This window comes from Podarcis liolepis (assembly GCF_965112155.1).
Source record: "Podarcis liolepis genome assembly, chromosome: W".
Lineage (NCBI taxonomy): Eukaryota > Metazoa > Chordata > Lepidosauria > Squamata > Lacertidae > Podarcis > Podarcis liolepis.
The window spans coordinates 12,882,769-12,899,769 of record NC_139568.1 but is presented as its reverse complement, the minus strand read 5'-3'; the positions used below and the strand labels follow the sequence as shown (position 1 = coordinate 12,899,769).

Genomic DNA, 17,001 nt, shown 5'->3' with positions numbered 1-17,001 from the left:
TCTGCGTGTACATACTTCCAGTAAAGTCTTGTGGGGAACTGAGATCATATTGGGAAAAACTTGACCAACTACTCGAAAGTATAGACTCTCTGTCACCCAACCCTCGGCTTGTCATGGGAGGCGACTTCAATGCCCGGATTGGCCTTGTTTCCCCACAAAATACAATATTTTGACCATTTGGATCCCTTCCAGTCGGGATTCAGGCCTCATCATGGGACTGAAACTGCCTTGGTCGCATTGGTTGATGATCTCCGGCGGGCTAGGGACAAAGGTGAGAGCTGTTTCCTAGTTCTGCTGGATCTCTCAGCGGCGTTTGATACCATCGACCATAGCATCCTTCTGGACCGTCTTGAGGGGCTGGGAGCTGGGGGCACTGTCATACAGTGGTTCCGCTCCTTCCTCCTGGGCCGTGTTCAGAAAGTGGTGGTGGGGGATGAGTGTTCAGACCCCTGGGCTCTCACTTGTGGGGTGCCTCAGGGTTCTGTCCTCTCCCCCATGCTTTTCAACATTTACATGCAGCCGCTGGGAGAGATCATCAGGAGGTTTGGGCTGGGTGTTCATCAGTATGCAGATGATACCCAGCTCTACCTCTCTTTTAAATCAGAACCAGTGAAGGCGGTGAAGGTCCTGTGTGAGTGTCTGGAGGCGGTTGGAGGATGGATGGCGGCTAACAGATTGAGGTTGAATCCTGACAAGACAGAAGTACTGTTTTTGGGGGACAGGAGGCGGGCAGGTGTGGGGGATTCCCTGGTCCTGAATGGGGTAACTGTGCCCCTGAAGGACCAGGTGCACATCCTGGGAGTCATTTTGGACTCACAGCTGTCCATGGAGGCACAGGTCAAATCTGTGTCCAGGGCAGCTGTTTACCAGCTCCATCTGGTACGTAGGCTGAGACCCTATCTGCCTGCGGACTGTCTCGCCAGAGTGGTGCATGCTCTGGTTATCTCCCGCTTGGACTACTGGAATGCACTCTACGTGGGGCTACCTTTGAAGGTGACTCGGAAACTACAACTAATCCAGAATGCGGCAGCTAGACTGGTGACTGGGAGCGGCCGCCGAGACCATATAATACCGGTCTTGAAAGACCTACATTGGCTCCCAGTACGTTTCCGAGCACAATTCAAAGTGTTGGTGCTGACCTTTAAAGCCCTAAACGGCCTCGGTCCAGTATACCTGAAGGAGCGTCTCCACCCCCATCATTCTGCCCGGACGCTGAGGTCCAGCGCTGAGGGCCTTCTGGCGGTTCCCTCATTGCGAGAAGCAAAGCTACAGGGAACCAGGCAGAGGGCCTTCTCGGTAGTGGCGCCCGCCCTGTGGAACGCCCTTCCAGCAGATGTCAAAGCGATAAACAACTACCTGACATTCAGAAGACATCTTAAGGCAGCCCTGTTCAGGGAAGTTTTTAACGTGTGATATTTTATTGTATTTTTGGTTTCTATGGAAGCCGCCCAGAGTGGCTGGGGAGGCCCAGCCAGATGGGCGGGGTATAAATAATAAATTATTATTATTATTATTATTATTATTATTATTATTATTATTATTATATGGACTAAACTTGGAGGACGAACCTGAAATCTGTCAGAGGGCAGCAATGGACACCACCTCTAATCGCTCTGGGAAATATCTTTGTGAACTTATAATTAAGCATAACCTTTTGTTATGCAATGGGCACGGTCAAGGGGATCAAGAGGGTTATTTTACTTTTATCTCCCCCAGAGGATTTACTAGCACCATAGATTATATCCTAACATCTAATAATGTGCCAATTAACCGAGATACCTTCAGGATAATTCCCAGAGCTGAAAGTGACCACTGTGGTGTAGTGGTTCAGAGCGGTAGTCTCGTAATCTGGTGAACCGGGTTCGCGTCTCCGCTCCTCCACATGCAGCTGCTGGGTGACCTTGGGCCAGTCACACTTCTTTGAAGTCTCTCAGCCCCACTCACCTCACAGAGTGTTTGTTGTGGGGGAGGAAGGGAAAGGAGACTGTTAGCCGCTTTGAGACTCCTGAAGGGGAGTGAAAGGCGGGATATCAAATCCAAACTCTTCTTCTTCTTCTTTCCACTTGAGTTATCTCTGACATCATTCGTTTCTCCTGCCTTTCCTAAATTATTGGATGAAACGGAATATCTGATACTTGGAAATAGAAGGTTAAAATGGAATGCAGAGGTCCAAGAAAAAATGATTCAGATCCTGGATTCCCATGAATTTGCTTTATTAAAGGGGGAAATGTTGTTAGAAACAGGAAGCATAATTGGACTTTATGAGAATATAATCAACCGAATGCACCCACTGATGACCGCAACTAGTGTGATAAAAAACAAAAAGTTTAAAAGACAGACTTGGTTTGATAAGGAATGTCAGAATAGCAAAAAATGCCTAGCTAGGGAACTTAGAAAATTGAAGTTAAAACAGGATAAGCACAATCTTGCTCTACAAGCTGAGGTAGCCCAATTACGATACAATTATAAATTATTACTTAAAAGCAAGAAACAAATATATTATGAACAACAGTGGAAAGCATTGGGAGATGCAGCACTTCAAAAGGACTCACGGAAATTTTGGCATCTGGTTGCCCAAGGCACAAATGGGCTGGGCTACTCTTTAGAAGCATCTGTCCAAGGAAAGGATTGGGTGACATATTTTACAGGAATATATGGCCCCTGTCCTGACTCACCCCCACAAGTTTACTATACTCAGTTATTAGAACTGCCAGAATGGCCAGACGTCACGCCCAATCAGATTAAGAGGCTAATCGCAAGCCAACTAGCTAATAAAGCTCCAGGAGAAGGCATGATCCCAATGGAGATCTATAAGATCTATAAGATAAGACCTGATTTCTGGTCACCCATTTTTGCATTTTTTTTTTCATACATTAACAGCTCAGGTCGCATACCTGAAGGGTGGAAGCTGAGTATAATTGCCCCAATATATAAAAAGGTGATAAGAAAAACCCTGACACTTATAGACCCATTAGTTTGTTAGATGTAGCCTCCAAACTATATGCCAGGCTCCTTCTTGGGAGACTAGAAGAATGGGCAGATACAAATAAGGTGATATCTGAAGTCCAGGCAGGTTTCCAAAGAGGGAAATCCACATTGGACCAGTGCTTTTTCACATGAGACCCAAAAACTTTAAAATGGGCAACAGAAGGTTTTCTATGGAACAGCTTCTCAAAAGGAGAACTTCCCAAATCTTTTGAAACCTTTCTCAACCAAGAGTAACAAAAACACATTAACGACTCCGCCCAATACTCATGTGGCAAATGTGAACTCAGCAATTGCGCCTTCATCCCATTTTGCAATTCTTTGTTCACTTGCATACAGATACTTTTGTTTCATGCATCTGCTGAAACAGCAGTCTTGTGCCTTATCCCTTTCTTATCCAGGTAATCCTGTAAAAGAAAAACTGGCTTTTCATCTGTGAAAAGACAATCAATGTTAGCATCATGAACATTTTTAACCTTGTCACAAAACTCTTTAAACCTTTCTAAGGCTTCTTGCGGTTTCTGCAATATATATACCCACACATAATGAGAGAAATAATCCACACACACAAGATAATATCTTGCATTGCCTCTAGATGGTGCTAGAGGACCAATCACATCAGCATACACTCGCTGAAAAGCTTTGGTTACTTTCGTCGTCTTCTGGACGTTTTTCGACACACCTGCAAGAGAAATCATGTTAGAATCAGATGCATGCAATCACTCTGATCAAAAGTCAACAAATACAGTTCATCTTTCTCTCTGGCAGAAAGATACAGCTCTCCATCTTTGAAGATTTTGCAGCTTTCTCTATCATAGGACAAAGTCAGTCCTTTCTTTGTGATCTGCGAAACACTCAGCAGATTGAACTTTAAATCAGGAACCTAATACACATTTTTTTTTAGTCAAGTTGAGACTTTCAAGATACACAGTTCCAAACCCGGTCGCTTCCAGCTCCTGACCGTTGGCCTGTTTCACAGTGAAGCTTTGCTTCTTAAACGTTGAAAACAGTCCTTTGCGCGACGTCATGTGTTGCGTCGCTCCAGTGTCCAAAATAAAAGCGTTTTCCACTTCTGGTGTGGCTTTTAGTGACATCAAAGCCATAACTGGTTCCACTTGGGACTTGGTACGACTTTTGCCTGACGCCTCAGGCTTTGCAGAGCTCCCTTTAGCTCCTTTCTGTTGACGTGGCTTCTTATAATTCCGCCGAAGATGCCCAGTCTGTCCACAATTGTAACAATGGACAACTTTCAAAGCAACAGCCTGTTCTTCACTTGCAATGGCAGTGGGGGCGCTACAACTCCGAGCTTCTCTCCCCCTGTCAGCAACATCCATTGCAGCAAGTACAGGAACAGCAACAGTTCCTTCACTCCCCCTTTTGGGGTCGAAGCTCTCCTCAGCTTTCGATGAGCTTTTAGGAATTTGGCCAGCACCATCTTGGCTCCCCCCTTCTGGGGTAGTACACTTTCGGCTCTTGCTTCTCACTCCAGCTTCACAAGCTTTTCGGAGCTTCTGAGAGAACAAAGCCATCTCAATCTCAAGCCTCAGCTTTCAGCAGTGAGCTTGTAAAATCCAAGAGTCTATTGGCTGTTTACTGCCTCACACTTGGCAGCTAAACGCAGGCTGTTTTGAAAGTCCCTCCAAGAGCAGTGAGATATTAGACAAAACAAACACTGTTTTCTCAGTGTTTTTCCAGCCTCTCACAGTGCTCAGCCTTACTTCCGTGTTGGCTAGTAACTTTCCACTTTACTGACGTTTCGTTGCTTAGCAACTGGACATTCCAGGCTTGAGCAGCAACCCTTATCAACCCCAGGAATGCGAAGTATCCAGGCTTTCTTTTCCGTGCTCTTTTCAGCCAAAAGCAGACACTCAGTGAACCGAAGAATGCTTCAATTCGCGTTCACTCTCACAGCCATAAAATCAGCATACCTTAGGGGTTCCGTTGCTCAGCAAAAACACCTTCTCCGGTGCTCAGCTGTCCTTGTAGCTTCCATCCGCTCGCTACCATATCTTCCTTATCTTCTTGCAGAGGATGAAGTACGATCCATCAACCTCTCTTGTTGCTTTCATGGATCAAAACCATCGGCTCCATGCTACCAGATGTCGGAAATCAAGCCTTTATCAGGAGAAACTGGCAACTCTCCCAGGCACCCGGCTTGGTCTCCTGTTGACCTCCCTGTCTGCTTTCCCGGCAAGATCCAGGCAGAGGTCGCGATAGGCGATCCTTCTCAGCGTGAGAAGAACACACCACTCTTTCCTGCCCCCCCCCCAGGCAGGGGAAAGAGATAGACAGAAACGTATTTACATGCCTTTATTTCTGTCTTTGCAGCGTTACAGAAAACATAACTGCTCTCTTCAAACTCCAACAGTCGAGAGACAAAGTCCTCCTGTACTTCCTGTACAGCTCATATTACACTCTGAGCTAATTCCGGGGCCCTCTGCACTGTGAATTGACTGTCCCTCTGTTTCCCATGGAACAGTCCCAACATTCCCATTATGTTTTGCTTTCAAGCTAGCAGTAGCTCGTGGCTGCATTGCTTCAATATCGTAACAATATCTCCATGCAGACACAGATAAGTATGTGACCTGGCGTGTTTCACTTTTTGCAACTGCTGCTAGGAAAATTAGAGCAAATTATATAGCCAAGGTAGCCATTAACTGTAAAGGAGATGAATTTATTTGATCCTATCTATCTACCTCAGGCTATGCTCTATCTTTTTCACCAAACTCTGAGTATAAATTGCACACTATTAATTGACATTGCTTTTAACATTAGTGGCCATGTGATGATTTTAGCTTATGAATTTTATTGTTTAATGTTTTGATTTGTACATTGGGGTACTTTTATAGCTCTGTTTAGAGTACATAATGTTTTGATAATATAAATGTTTTAAGTCTTTTTTATCAATTCGGTATATTTTCTTTTAATTGTCAAATAATTCTGTGTACATTGCGGCAGCCTTTGGCTATGTGCAAGAAAACTGACTGACTGACTGACTAGTGGCATGGATCTTGGCCCCTGCTGTTGTTCTGTGATGAACTCTCTCCAGGGCTTGCCAGACCTGGGCCGTCCCGAGATCCTCAATCAGTGGCAACTGTGGTCCATCAATACTGAGCACTACAGATCCCAAGGCTCTCTGATCCCTCCTCTGTGAGGCTGTGGCCGCTGCAACTGCTGCTGCACTATCTCCCTCTCCAGCCTGAAGCGGAGCGGCCTGGGTCGCCTCCCACAGACCTTTGGCTGTAAGCCAGGCCTTAACTCTTCGGGACCATTCCTCCCAGTTATGTCCATTGAGTCTCTCAAAAGGGACTGTGTAGGACTCCTGGCCTTCCGCCATCTTCCTCGCCCGAGGCTAGTTTACTCACGCACAGTAGCTCCTGGCACCCGGTCCTGAAGATGAGTCCTTCACTGGCGGGTTCAGCTGCCTTTTAGGCAGGTCCTCCAGCCGGGCTTGCTGCTCCACACCCAGGCACAACGTAGCTGAAATTCATAATCTGTGTGGCTGGACTCCATAACCTGTGAAATAAACTGGCCGTCCTGCACGCTTCCTTGTGCCTCTGTACGTTTCCCAGCTTCAAGCAGAGTATCGCAAACAGTGTGCCTTGTGTGGGTGTAGAAATAACAGTCCGTGCACAGCTTCTCCTAATCTAAGAAGCGTTTATTTATACACCAGCAATAAATCAGCATTCCCGGGAGACCAAGCAGACATTGCTGGTTCCCGGTTGTCAGCAAAACCAAAAGTATCTAACAGACAAAGAACAATCCCCCTATGTGGGACCACCCCCCAGTGGGCAGGACACACACTCTGAGCTGTTAACCCTGTAATCTCTGATTCTCCTCACATAAATCTCCCCTCCTGCTCCCTACCCCCAAGAGAGCGTTGCAGGTTGTTTACTTATGCAAACAGTGCCACATTGGAGTCTCTTTAGCACATCAAAAGTCTTCAGGGGAATAGCATGGAAAGGGAATGCCAGAAGCTCAGTTGCTCTCCTGCAGGGGAGATTTATTTCACTGGCAAACAAGGGGACTGCAAATCTCAATTTGGTTGCTAGACGGCTCTCGTGAGTTGCAAAAGTGACTGGCTACTGGTTAATTTCAAACAGTGTAAGCCAGGTGTTCCCCATTGTATATTTGTGCATCTGGTTCTTCCTGCCTAAGTATAGAACTTTACATTTGTCTATAATGAAATTTATTTTGTTACTTTGGGCCTAGTTCTCCAATCTGTTAAAACCATTTTGGATCTTTTTTTCTTCTTCAATTTTTTTTATTCATTTTATAACACAAGTAAACACACAGAAAAACAAGCAATACAAACAGATTCTTGTCATATCCTTATTTTTCTAAACATTGTTAAGTGGGCTTCCCCAAGTCCCCCCTATTTGATTTTCATTTTACCTCATCTTAAGCACTTTACATATATCATAATTTCTAACCATTTTTTCATTTTTTTATCACACTTAAAAGTCTTCACATTTCACTTACAAATAATACTATTTTAAAATAAACTATCTTCTACTTCTAATCCTACACCCTATATCCACTTCCAAAGCTATTCTAAGATTTAAATATTAACAGATTTTTTTCAAATATTCCTTAAACGTCTTCCAATCTTCTTCCACCGTCTCTTCTCTCTGGTCTCGGAGTCTCCTGGTCAGTTCGGCAAGTTCCATATAGTCCCTCATCTTCATCTGCCATTTTTGGACAGTTGGTAAATCTTGTTTCTTCCAATTATTCACTAACAATATTCTCGCAGCTGTTGTGGCATACAGAAAAAAGTAACATCCTTTTTGGGGATTTCACCCCCCACTATACCAAGTAAAAAGACTTCTGGTTTCTTAATAAATGTGTTTTTCAACACTTTTTTCAGTTCATTATAAATCCTTTCCCAGAAGTCTTTTACCTTGGGGCACGTCCACGACATGTGTTAAAAGGTTCCTTCTTTTTCTCTACATTTCCAGCATTTATTATCATGAGTATGATACATTTTTGCTAACTTCACGGGTGTTAAATACCACCTGTACATCATTTTCATCAAATTTTCTCTTAATACATTACAAGCTGTAAATTTCATTCCTTTTTTCCACAATTTCTCCCAATCCACCATCATGATATTGTGCCCCACATCCCAGGCCCATTCAGTCATTACAGATTTCACTTGTTCATCTTTCATATGCCATTCCAGCAATAAATTATACATTTTGGATAGGTTTTTCATTTTTGTATCTAATAATTCCGTTTCCAGTTTGGATTTCTCTGTTTGAAAACCGATTTTTTTATCCATTTTAAACACTTCATTTATCTGGATGTACTGGAACCAATCATCTACTTTATTCTTTCAACTGATCATAAGATTTTAATCTAAGTTGGTCCCCTACTTCCATCAGAATATCATTATACTTCAACCATGTGTCTTTCATATTCAACCTTTTATGGGTCTTAGCTTCCAATGGTGATATCCACCTGGGTGTTTTCCTTTCTAGCGTATCCTTATCCAAACATTAGACAAAGATTTTCTAATTATATGATTTTTAAATCCTTTGTGAGTTTTTATCTTGTCATACCATAAATATGCATGCCAACCAAATACATTATCAAAACCTTCCAGATCTAAAACATCTGTATCTTCCAATAAAAACCTTTCTTCCAGGGAGCAAAAGGCTGCTGCTTCGAAATAAATCCTTAAATCTGGCAGGGAGAACCCCCCCCCCTCTTTCACATCTGTTAATAATTTAAATTTAATTCTGGGTTTTTTCCCCTGCCAGATAAATTTAGATAATACCTTTTGTCATTCCTTAAAACAATTCAACTTATCAATGATAGGAAGTACTTGAAACAATAATAACAACTTAGGTAATATGTCAGGGAACTGCCATCAGCTCAGAGGCGAGAGGTGAAAGGGCATTTGGGTTATAGGGAGTCCTCCAAAGATTGTGAGAAGCAGCACTTCCTCCGCGAAGGAGGGAAGCCATGCCTCCAGTGGGGAAGGGGTGCAGGGCTCGGAGTATGCAAGGGAGAGACAGCATCAAGCATGAACAGAGCGGGGGGGAGCAGGTCCCCCTCTGCCCAGGCCCTCTTTGCGCAGTCGGTTTACGCGCAGAGAGGGGAGGCGTGGGGTGGGGGTCAAAAGACTACTCTGCTGGGGAAAGTTTAAGGACCTCCCACTCCCAGATTCTGCTAGCGAGTGAGCAGACATGGATTTTAGTCAATCTGCATTGTGAAAGTTTTGGACAGATAATAAAGCCTTGAAAAGACCAATGGGGAGTCTTGCTTGTTTGCTCTTTAGCAACCACGCTGGCACACATAACAGCAATCTGGGAGTCTCTGAAGTTGTTCTGAAGGAATGGGTTTCTGTGCAGTCAGTTTAAAACTGACTCAACCCCCCCCCCTTTTCTTGTTTCTCCAAGAGAGCACTCTAAAATGCATAAAACTTGAGCTGTTGAGCAAATGCATAACAAGGACACAGCTGTATAAACAAACTCTCTCCTTTATCAGTCACGGCAAGGGATGACCCTGACTGTACCAGTAGAACAGAGAAGACACGTCTGTGCCTTGTCTTATGTCCTGACCACAAAAGACGCACAGACCTAAGTCCGGGAACAACGCCAGAGCGTGTTCTCGGAGATGACGACCTCTTTCTCCAAGATAAGAGTAGGAACAGGAAGATCCTTTTATGGTCAGAAGTACAGGAAGGAATACCCTTTTATGGTTAAGAATACCAGAGCAAGAACATATGTGATGTCAACCTGCGTACATAGGCTGACATGGTTGGATTCCTGGGGAAGGAGGGAGAGGGTGCCTGGAGGATATATATACTGCATATATACTGAGATGTGTCTCAGGTGCAGCCCTACGACTCGAGTTCGCCCAGCCCTCAATTGTTAAACGAGCATGGAGTCGAGCCATTTCCTACAGCTTCCACCTATTAGCATCGGATGCTCAAATTAGAGGTGGTTTTTCCAATCTGATCCTAAGAGATATTCATAATTCCCCTTGGAAAACTACAATTAACCTCAAATTCCGCTCTCTTCTCAATTTGAATTGTAAAACTGTTCTTAACCTAGAGTGTATCAGCCCGGCGGCCCTACCTCTAATTAAAAAGAAACTACAGCAACTTGACTTCTCTAACACAGCTTCTCATGCAAGAGGACCATGTTCAGGCCTAGCCCTAGCTATTCCACCCCCTGAAGGGATCCCTCTATACTGCTTCACAATTTCTTCGGAGGCTAAGCGTAGGGCCTTTACCTGTGCCCGTCTCAACTGTTTTCCTACAGCAGTTCTGTCGGGTCGTTATTCCAGAGTTCCCATCGCAGATAGAACATGCACCTGAAATGACACGGCCCTGGAGACTATGGAACATGTAATGCTCTTCTGTCCTAACTGGACAGATGAAAGATCTCGGTTTTTAACTCCCCTCATGAATAAGCTTCATCTCCCAATCCAGCCTTGGATAGTGTCCCTCTTTTTGCAGGATTCTGATTGTTGGATTACCGAGATGACAGCTAACTTCCTGCTTAGTGTGATGAAGAGGAAAGCGGCACTAACTTCTTCCTTAACACCACAGCTGCAGTCGATACACCGCACAACCGAACAAAGTTCCAAGTAGCCTTATTCCACAAGGACAATCGAGTTAGGACATATCTGAGGAGCTGAAGGACCCTTTAACGGTCCTCCTCCAGCCTCAGCAGTTTTGTTTTGTTTTTTCGTTCTTTCTTTTAGTAATCGCCCAGGACGATATCTACCTTTACCTCCCCACCCCCATTTTATGTTGTTATTTCAATGTATATCATGCTATGGCCACACGGCTAATGCAATAAAATCTACTTGAAATCTACTGCATGCAATCTCTGATTTCTTTGGACTTGCTGTGGACTCACCACGCAAGTGCCTTCTGCTATCCAGAGAGCAGAATAAACTATTTCTTTGAACCAACCTCGGTGTCATTTGACTTCCTTCCTCCTGTCTCGGAGCAATGCAGACCCAATTGGTGAACTCCAATAAGGCTACAGTTCGAGGGAAGCCGCGAGAAGGCAACACGATGAGCAAGACAGGGGCAGCCGCTGAGATGGAGCAGGAAAAGGCAATGCAAGCTTTAGTGGAAAGGAACCAAGACCTGGAGGCTCACGTCGCGACGCTGTCAGCCCGGTTGGAGGAGCGTCGGGCACAAGACAGCTAAGTCAGAGCCACTCCAATTGGGAGGAGGGTCCCAGGACTCGTGAATAAGTTTTGGGGGGAAGCCTCAGGAATACAATGCTTTTAGAATGGAGATGTAATATGCGCTGGAATTGCAAGAAGGGGAGTTTGCGAACGATCATGAAAAAGTTGCTTTCCTAATTGGACACCTTGAGGGATGTGCGAGAGAATGGGTTAGACCCCTCATAGCAGCAGGAAACGATGCCCTAAAGGACCTGACCAAGTTTTATCAGGCGATGGACGCTATGTTCTCCAGCGAGGTGGAGGGGAGTGTGATGCGAAAGGAGTTGCTGAGTTTCCGGCAGGGAACTTTGACCCTCCAGAGTTACTGGTCGCGCTTTGCAATGCTAGTGCACAAGTTAAGCTGGGACCTGGACTCTGAACCCCTGCAAGCTTTGTTTGAGGCCGGCTTGAATCCAGAGGTGAAAGATGAATTATCCAGGGGTCCTCACCTGCGTTCCATGGATGAGTTAACTAAAGCGACGTTAGCCATTGGGGTTCGACAGGAAGCGCACGCATGCACACAGGAAAGGCAGGAAGCCAGAGGGGAGTGTTTCCACGGCAGCAGCATTCCTGAGATACCGACAGGGGCTTTCCACAGACTGGCGCCAGCTGAGCCGATGGAGTCATCACGCGGGAGTTTTCAAACGCCGATGACTTCAGGAAGAAAGAGGGGAGGGACTGGAAGGCAACCAAAAAATGTTTCATCTGTCAGCGGCCGGGGCATTTCGTGAAAGCTTGTCCCCCCCAAAAAAGCCTGGCAAGGCATGGTGGGGGCAGCAGGCAAAGAGGAGGAGGGAGAGAAGGCTCAGGTGCAGGGAAATGAAAGAGCCTGGCTGCAGATCAACAGGGGCAGCAGCCAGGCAGGCAACCAATAGAAAAGCCCCAGCCAGACCCCCCCCCCAAGGCGGGCATAGCAGTTCAAGTGGTGCTGGAGCTTCCTAATGGGCACCCAATAGAAGTCCACGCCCTTCTGGATTCTGTTGCTTCGGCAAACTTTTTCAGCAGAGACTTCGCTTTAGAACACCAGCTGCACCTGTTGCCACTAGATTTCCCCTTGCGAGTGAACACCATTGATGGGAGAGAGCTATTGGGGGGAGGGAGTGACGCACCAGACACTCCCGATGAGGATGAGGGTTTCCAGGCACGCGGAAACCATTGCCTTTCATGTGGCCACGTTGGCGGGACCACCCATTATTCTGGGAATGAGTTGGTTGGCACTCCATGACCCAGTGGTGTCATGGCATCAACGATCCCTTACCCTTTGGGTCGGCTCACTGCTTGGAACACTGTTTGCGAGGGGAGGAGCCACGAGTGACTATGGCTAGGGTTGCTGGAGTGACTCTGGAGGATGGGAAGAGCGTTCCCCAACAATATGTGGATTTGAAGGAGGTGCTCAGTGAGAGGGAGGCTGACAAGTTGCTCCCCCCCCCACAGGACCTATGACTGCCAGATCAATCTGGTCCCAGGGGCCAGCTGCCAGTGGGTAAGCTGTATTCTATGTCCAACCAAGAGATACAAGAGTTGAGGCAGTTTATTGACAAGAATTTGAATAGGGGTTTCATAAGGGAATCCAAGGCGGTAGGTGGCAGTCCAGTGTTCTTTGTAGACAAGCGAGGGACCCAAGAACATCATTTGGTCATGGACTTTAGGCTCTTGAACAGTTTAACGGAACCCATGGCCTTCCCCATGCCCAGGATTGACAATGTTTTGGCGCGAGTGAGGCAAGGAATTTTTTTTACCAAGCTGGACCTCAGGGGGGCATACAATCTGATTAGGGTGCGGGAGGCAGATGAATGGAAGACCACCCTGTTCACTCCCCTTGGGGCATTTGAATATCTCGTCATGCCATTTGGATTGCAATCGGGATCTGCCTGCTTTCAAGTCTTTATGCACCATGCGTTGGGCCCCCTTCTGTACAAGAATTGTGTGGCCTTTTTCGACGATGTTTTAATCTTCTCGGAAAATGAAGCACAAAACGTGAAAGACGTCAGGCAGGTGCTGGAGAGATTGAAGAAGCATCAGTTGTGGGTCAAACTGGAGAAATGCCAATTCCATGCTCGGGAGGTCAAGTTCCTGGGGTACCGACTGTCGGACAAGGGGTTGGCCATGGACCCAGAGAAGGTGAAAGCAGTGCTGGACTGGAAGAGCCCCAAGACAAAGAAGGATGTACAGTGATTCCTGGGGTCCAGCAACTTCTTCAGGAAGTTTATCAAAGACTTTGCGCACCTAACCGCACCAATAACTGATTGTCTCTGTGGCAAGAAGAAGTTTGCATGGACCAGGGAAGCACAGCAGGCTTTGAAAATCTGAAAAAGGCCTTCGCATCAGAGGAGCAGCTGCTGCACGTGGCTCCTGGGAAGCCTTTGAGGGTGGAGATGGACGCTTCCAACCGAGCCATCGGAGAAGTGCTGTTGCAGCAAGGCCCGGGGGAGGACTGGAGGCCTTGTGCCTTTTTCTCCCGGATGCTGAAAAAATCGGAACAAAATTACACTATTTATGGCAAAGAATTGCTTGCCATATATGAGGCTTTTAAGCAGTGGAGACACTTTTTGATTGGGGTGCAGCACCAGATCCAGGTACGAACGGACCACAAGAACCTGGAATACTGGCACACAGTGCGCGTGCTCAACCAGAGACAGGTCAGGTGGGCGGAGGCCTTCTCACAATATAACTTTAAGATACAGTACGTCCCGGGGGGTGGAAATGTGAGAGCTGACACATTTGTGGAAGGGGAAGGACCGCCTGTGGCCAGACAAATGTTCCAAGAGGACAGATGGTCCTGTGGGGGAGCACTGACAGGGGAGGAGGAACTGATTGGGCTCACCAGACACGATGAGTTCGCTCAGACTAAAATTAGGGAACTTAGAGATGGAAAGGGGGGAAATGGGGGGTTTTGAGGGAAAAGGAGGTCTCTTGTACTACAAATGGGCACTGTATGTACTGGGAGAGCCATTGAGGGCAAAGATCCTCAGACAGCTCCATGACAACCCCACAGCAGGGCATTTTGGGTAGCATAAGACCATGCTACTAGTCACCAAACAGTTCTGGTGGCCCAAGGTAAGGGAGGATGTACGGGAATATGTCTGAGGGTGTGACAGGTGTCAGAGGGCCAAAGGGGAAAGAGCAGCACCAGCGGGGTTACTGGAACCCTTACCGACACCAGGGAGGCCTGGGAGGTGGTGTCCATAGATTTTATGACAGATCTGCCCAGGTCAAGAGGTAAGACCTCTTGGTGGTGGTCGCTCTACTGACCAACATGTGTCACTTCGTGGCATGTTCCCATGCTATGACAGCCGAGGAGACTGCCAAGCTGTGCGTGGATCATGTTTTTAGGCTGCATGGGACTCCATTGAGGGTCGTTTCCGATCACGGAAGACAGTTCACCTCACAGTTCTGGCATAAACCCATGAGCTTGCTGCAGGTAGAGGTAAGCTTCTCGCCTGCTAGACACCCAGAAATCAACAGGCAGGCCGAGAGAGCTAACGGCATATTGCAGCAGTACCTACGTTGCTACATCAGTGAGAGGCAGAATGATTGGGTGGAGAAATTGGCACTAACTGAGTTCGCATATAATAATGCTGAACATGTGTCCACGGGGATGAGCCCCTTTATGGCCAACTACGGGTGTCACCCCAGGGCCTTCCCAGGGCGGGGAGAGGAGGAACGGAGTGTTCCAGCTGCAGAGCAATTTGCCGAAGAGATGTTGAAAAAAGGAAAAGCTCCAGGACCAGATGGATTTACAGCCAGTTATTATAAATAAATGAGACACATCCTACTTGTACCACTGAAAGAGGTTATGAACAATATTTTGAGAGATAGAGAAATTTCGGAAACATGGAAAGAGGCCTTTATTACATTTATCCCAAAACAAGATTCAGACTTAATGCAAGTAAAAAATTACAGGCCTATCTCATTGTTGAACACTGATTATAAAATCTTTGCGAGTATACTAGCAAAGAGAATGAAAAAGGTATTGCAAGAAATTATACATAAGGACCAGGCGGGTTTCCTTCCTGGCAGACAGATGAAAGACAATATAAGAAACATAATAAATATATTAGAATATCTGAATGCTAGGAATGAGAAACAAGCTATGCTAATTTTCGTGGATGCTGAAAAGGCCTTTGACAATATATCATGGGACTTTATGTTAAAAAATTTAGAATATATGGACCTGGGTACGGAGTTTTTCAACGGAATAAAAGCAATATACACAGAGCAGAAAGCAAAATTGATAGTAAATAATATTACGACTGAAGATATAAAAATAACTAAAGGTACAAGACAGGGATGTCCTCTATCGCAACTATTATTCATTCTGGTGTTGGAAGTCTTGTTAAAATCAATAAGGAAAAATGAAGAAATAAAGGGGGTGTCTGTAGGAAAAAATGAATATAAAGTCAAAGTGTTTGCGGACGATTTGGTAATAATGGTAGAAGAACCATCGGGAAGTGTCAAAAGAATATTAGAAGAAATAGACCAATTCGGTCAAGTTGCAGGATTTTCTCTAAATAAAAAAAAGACTAAAATTAGTGCAAAAAATATGAATCAAGAATTAATAGAGGAAATGCAACAACAAATAGGGATAGAAGTGATGAGTAAAGTGAGGTATTTAGGAATATGGTTAACCCCACAAAATATAGATTTATTTCAAAACAATTACTTACCTGTGTGGAATGGAATAAAAAGGGATCTGGAGGTGTGGGGAAGATTGAAGTTATCTTTTTGGGGGAGAATATCAACGATTAAGATGAGCGTGCTACCAAAGATGTTATTTTTATTTCAATCATTACCGATAATCAAGGGGGCATCAATATTCAAAGAATGACAAAAAACAATTTCAAGGTATATCTGGCAGGGCAAGAAGCCAAGGATTCAGTTTAAGTTACTAACAGATGTGAAAGAAAGAGGTGGCTTCGCTCTGCCAGACTTGAAATTATATTATGAAGCATCATGCCTCTGTTGGTTAAAGGAATGGATTAAACTAGAAAACGGGGAGTTGCTGGACTTAGAAGGGTTTGATAACAGATTTGGTTGGCATGCATACTTATGGTATGATAAGAAGAAAATTCACAAAGGGTTTGAAAACCACATCTTCTGAAGATCATTGATAGATGTATGGTATAGGTACAAAAACTTGTTGGAACCAAGACTCCCCCACTGGATTTCACCATTAGAAGTGATGAGTGTAAAAAAGATTAACATGAGGGGGAGATGGATAACATATGGAGAACTGATAGTAAGAGGGGGGGAATGAAATCTTATGAAGATGTGAAAGAATTTGATTGGTTGCATTACCATCAGGTTAATGAAATGTTTAAAAAAGATTGTAAAGAGTGTGGATATGGAGAAAAAGATTCAAAATTTCAAACAGAGGTACTGAATAATGAGTATAAAAATTTGTCAAAAATGTATAAAATGTTGCTGGAGTGGTATACAAAAGATGAAGAGGTCAAATCGGTAATGATACATGGGGCCAGAGATTTTGGGTATAATATACAATATGATGACTGGACAAAATTATGGAATGAAAGGTTAAAATTTACGGCCTGTACTGCGTTGAAGGAAAATATAATGAAAATGGTATATAGATGGTATATAACGCCAGTAAAACTGGCTAAAATGTATAAAACATGTAATAAGTGTTGGAAATGTAAAGAAAAAGAAGGAACAGTCTATCATATGTGGTGGGAGTGTAAAAAGGTGAAAGGCTTCTGGGAAATGATATATAATGAACTGAAAAATATGTTGAAATATACGTTTGTAAAGAGACCGGAGGCCTTCTTACTAGGATTGGTAGGTAATGAAATAAATAAGAAAGAC

The 17,001-nt window shown here is 44.9% G+C and overlaps 2 protein-coding genes across 2 annotated transcripts in view; both read left to right on the top strand.

The window, feature by feature from the left end:
- LOC310697675 (uncharacterized protein) overlaps positions 1–17,001 on the top strand; it is a 476,396-nt gene that overhangs the window by 285,135 nt on the left and 174,260 nt on the right. The gene's annotated exons all lie outside the window — the stretch shown is intronic.
- Positions 1,545–13,353, top strand: LOC310697818 (uncharacterized protein; the record flags this gene model as incomplete). The annotated part of the gene is made up of 3 exons (XM_083484447.1): positions 1,545–1,819; positions 2,069–2,841; positions 12,873–13,353. The coding sequence occupies exons 1-3, from the start codon at positions 1,592–1,594 to the stop codon at positions 13,351–13,353; spliced, it is 1,482 nt and encodes a 493-aa protein (XP_083340573.1). The 5' UTR covers positions 1,545–1,591.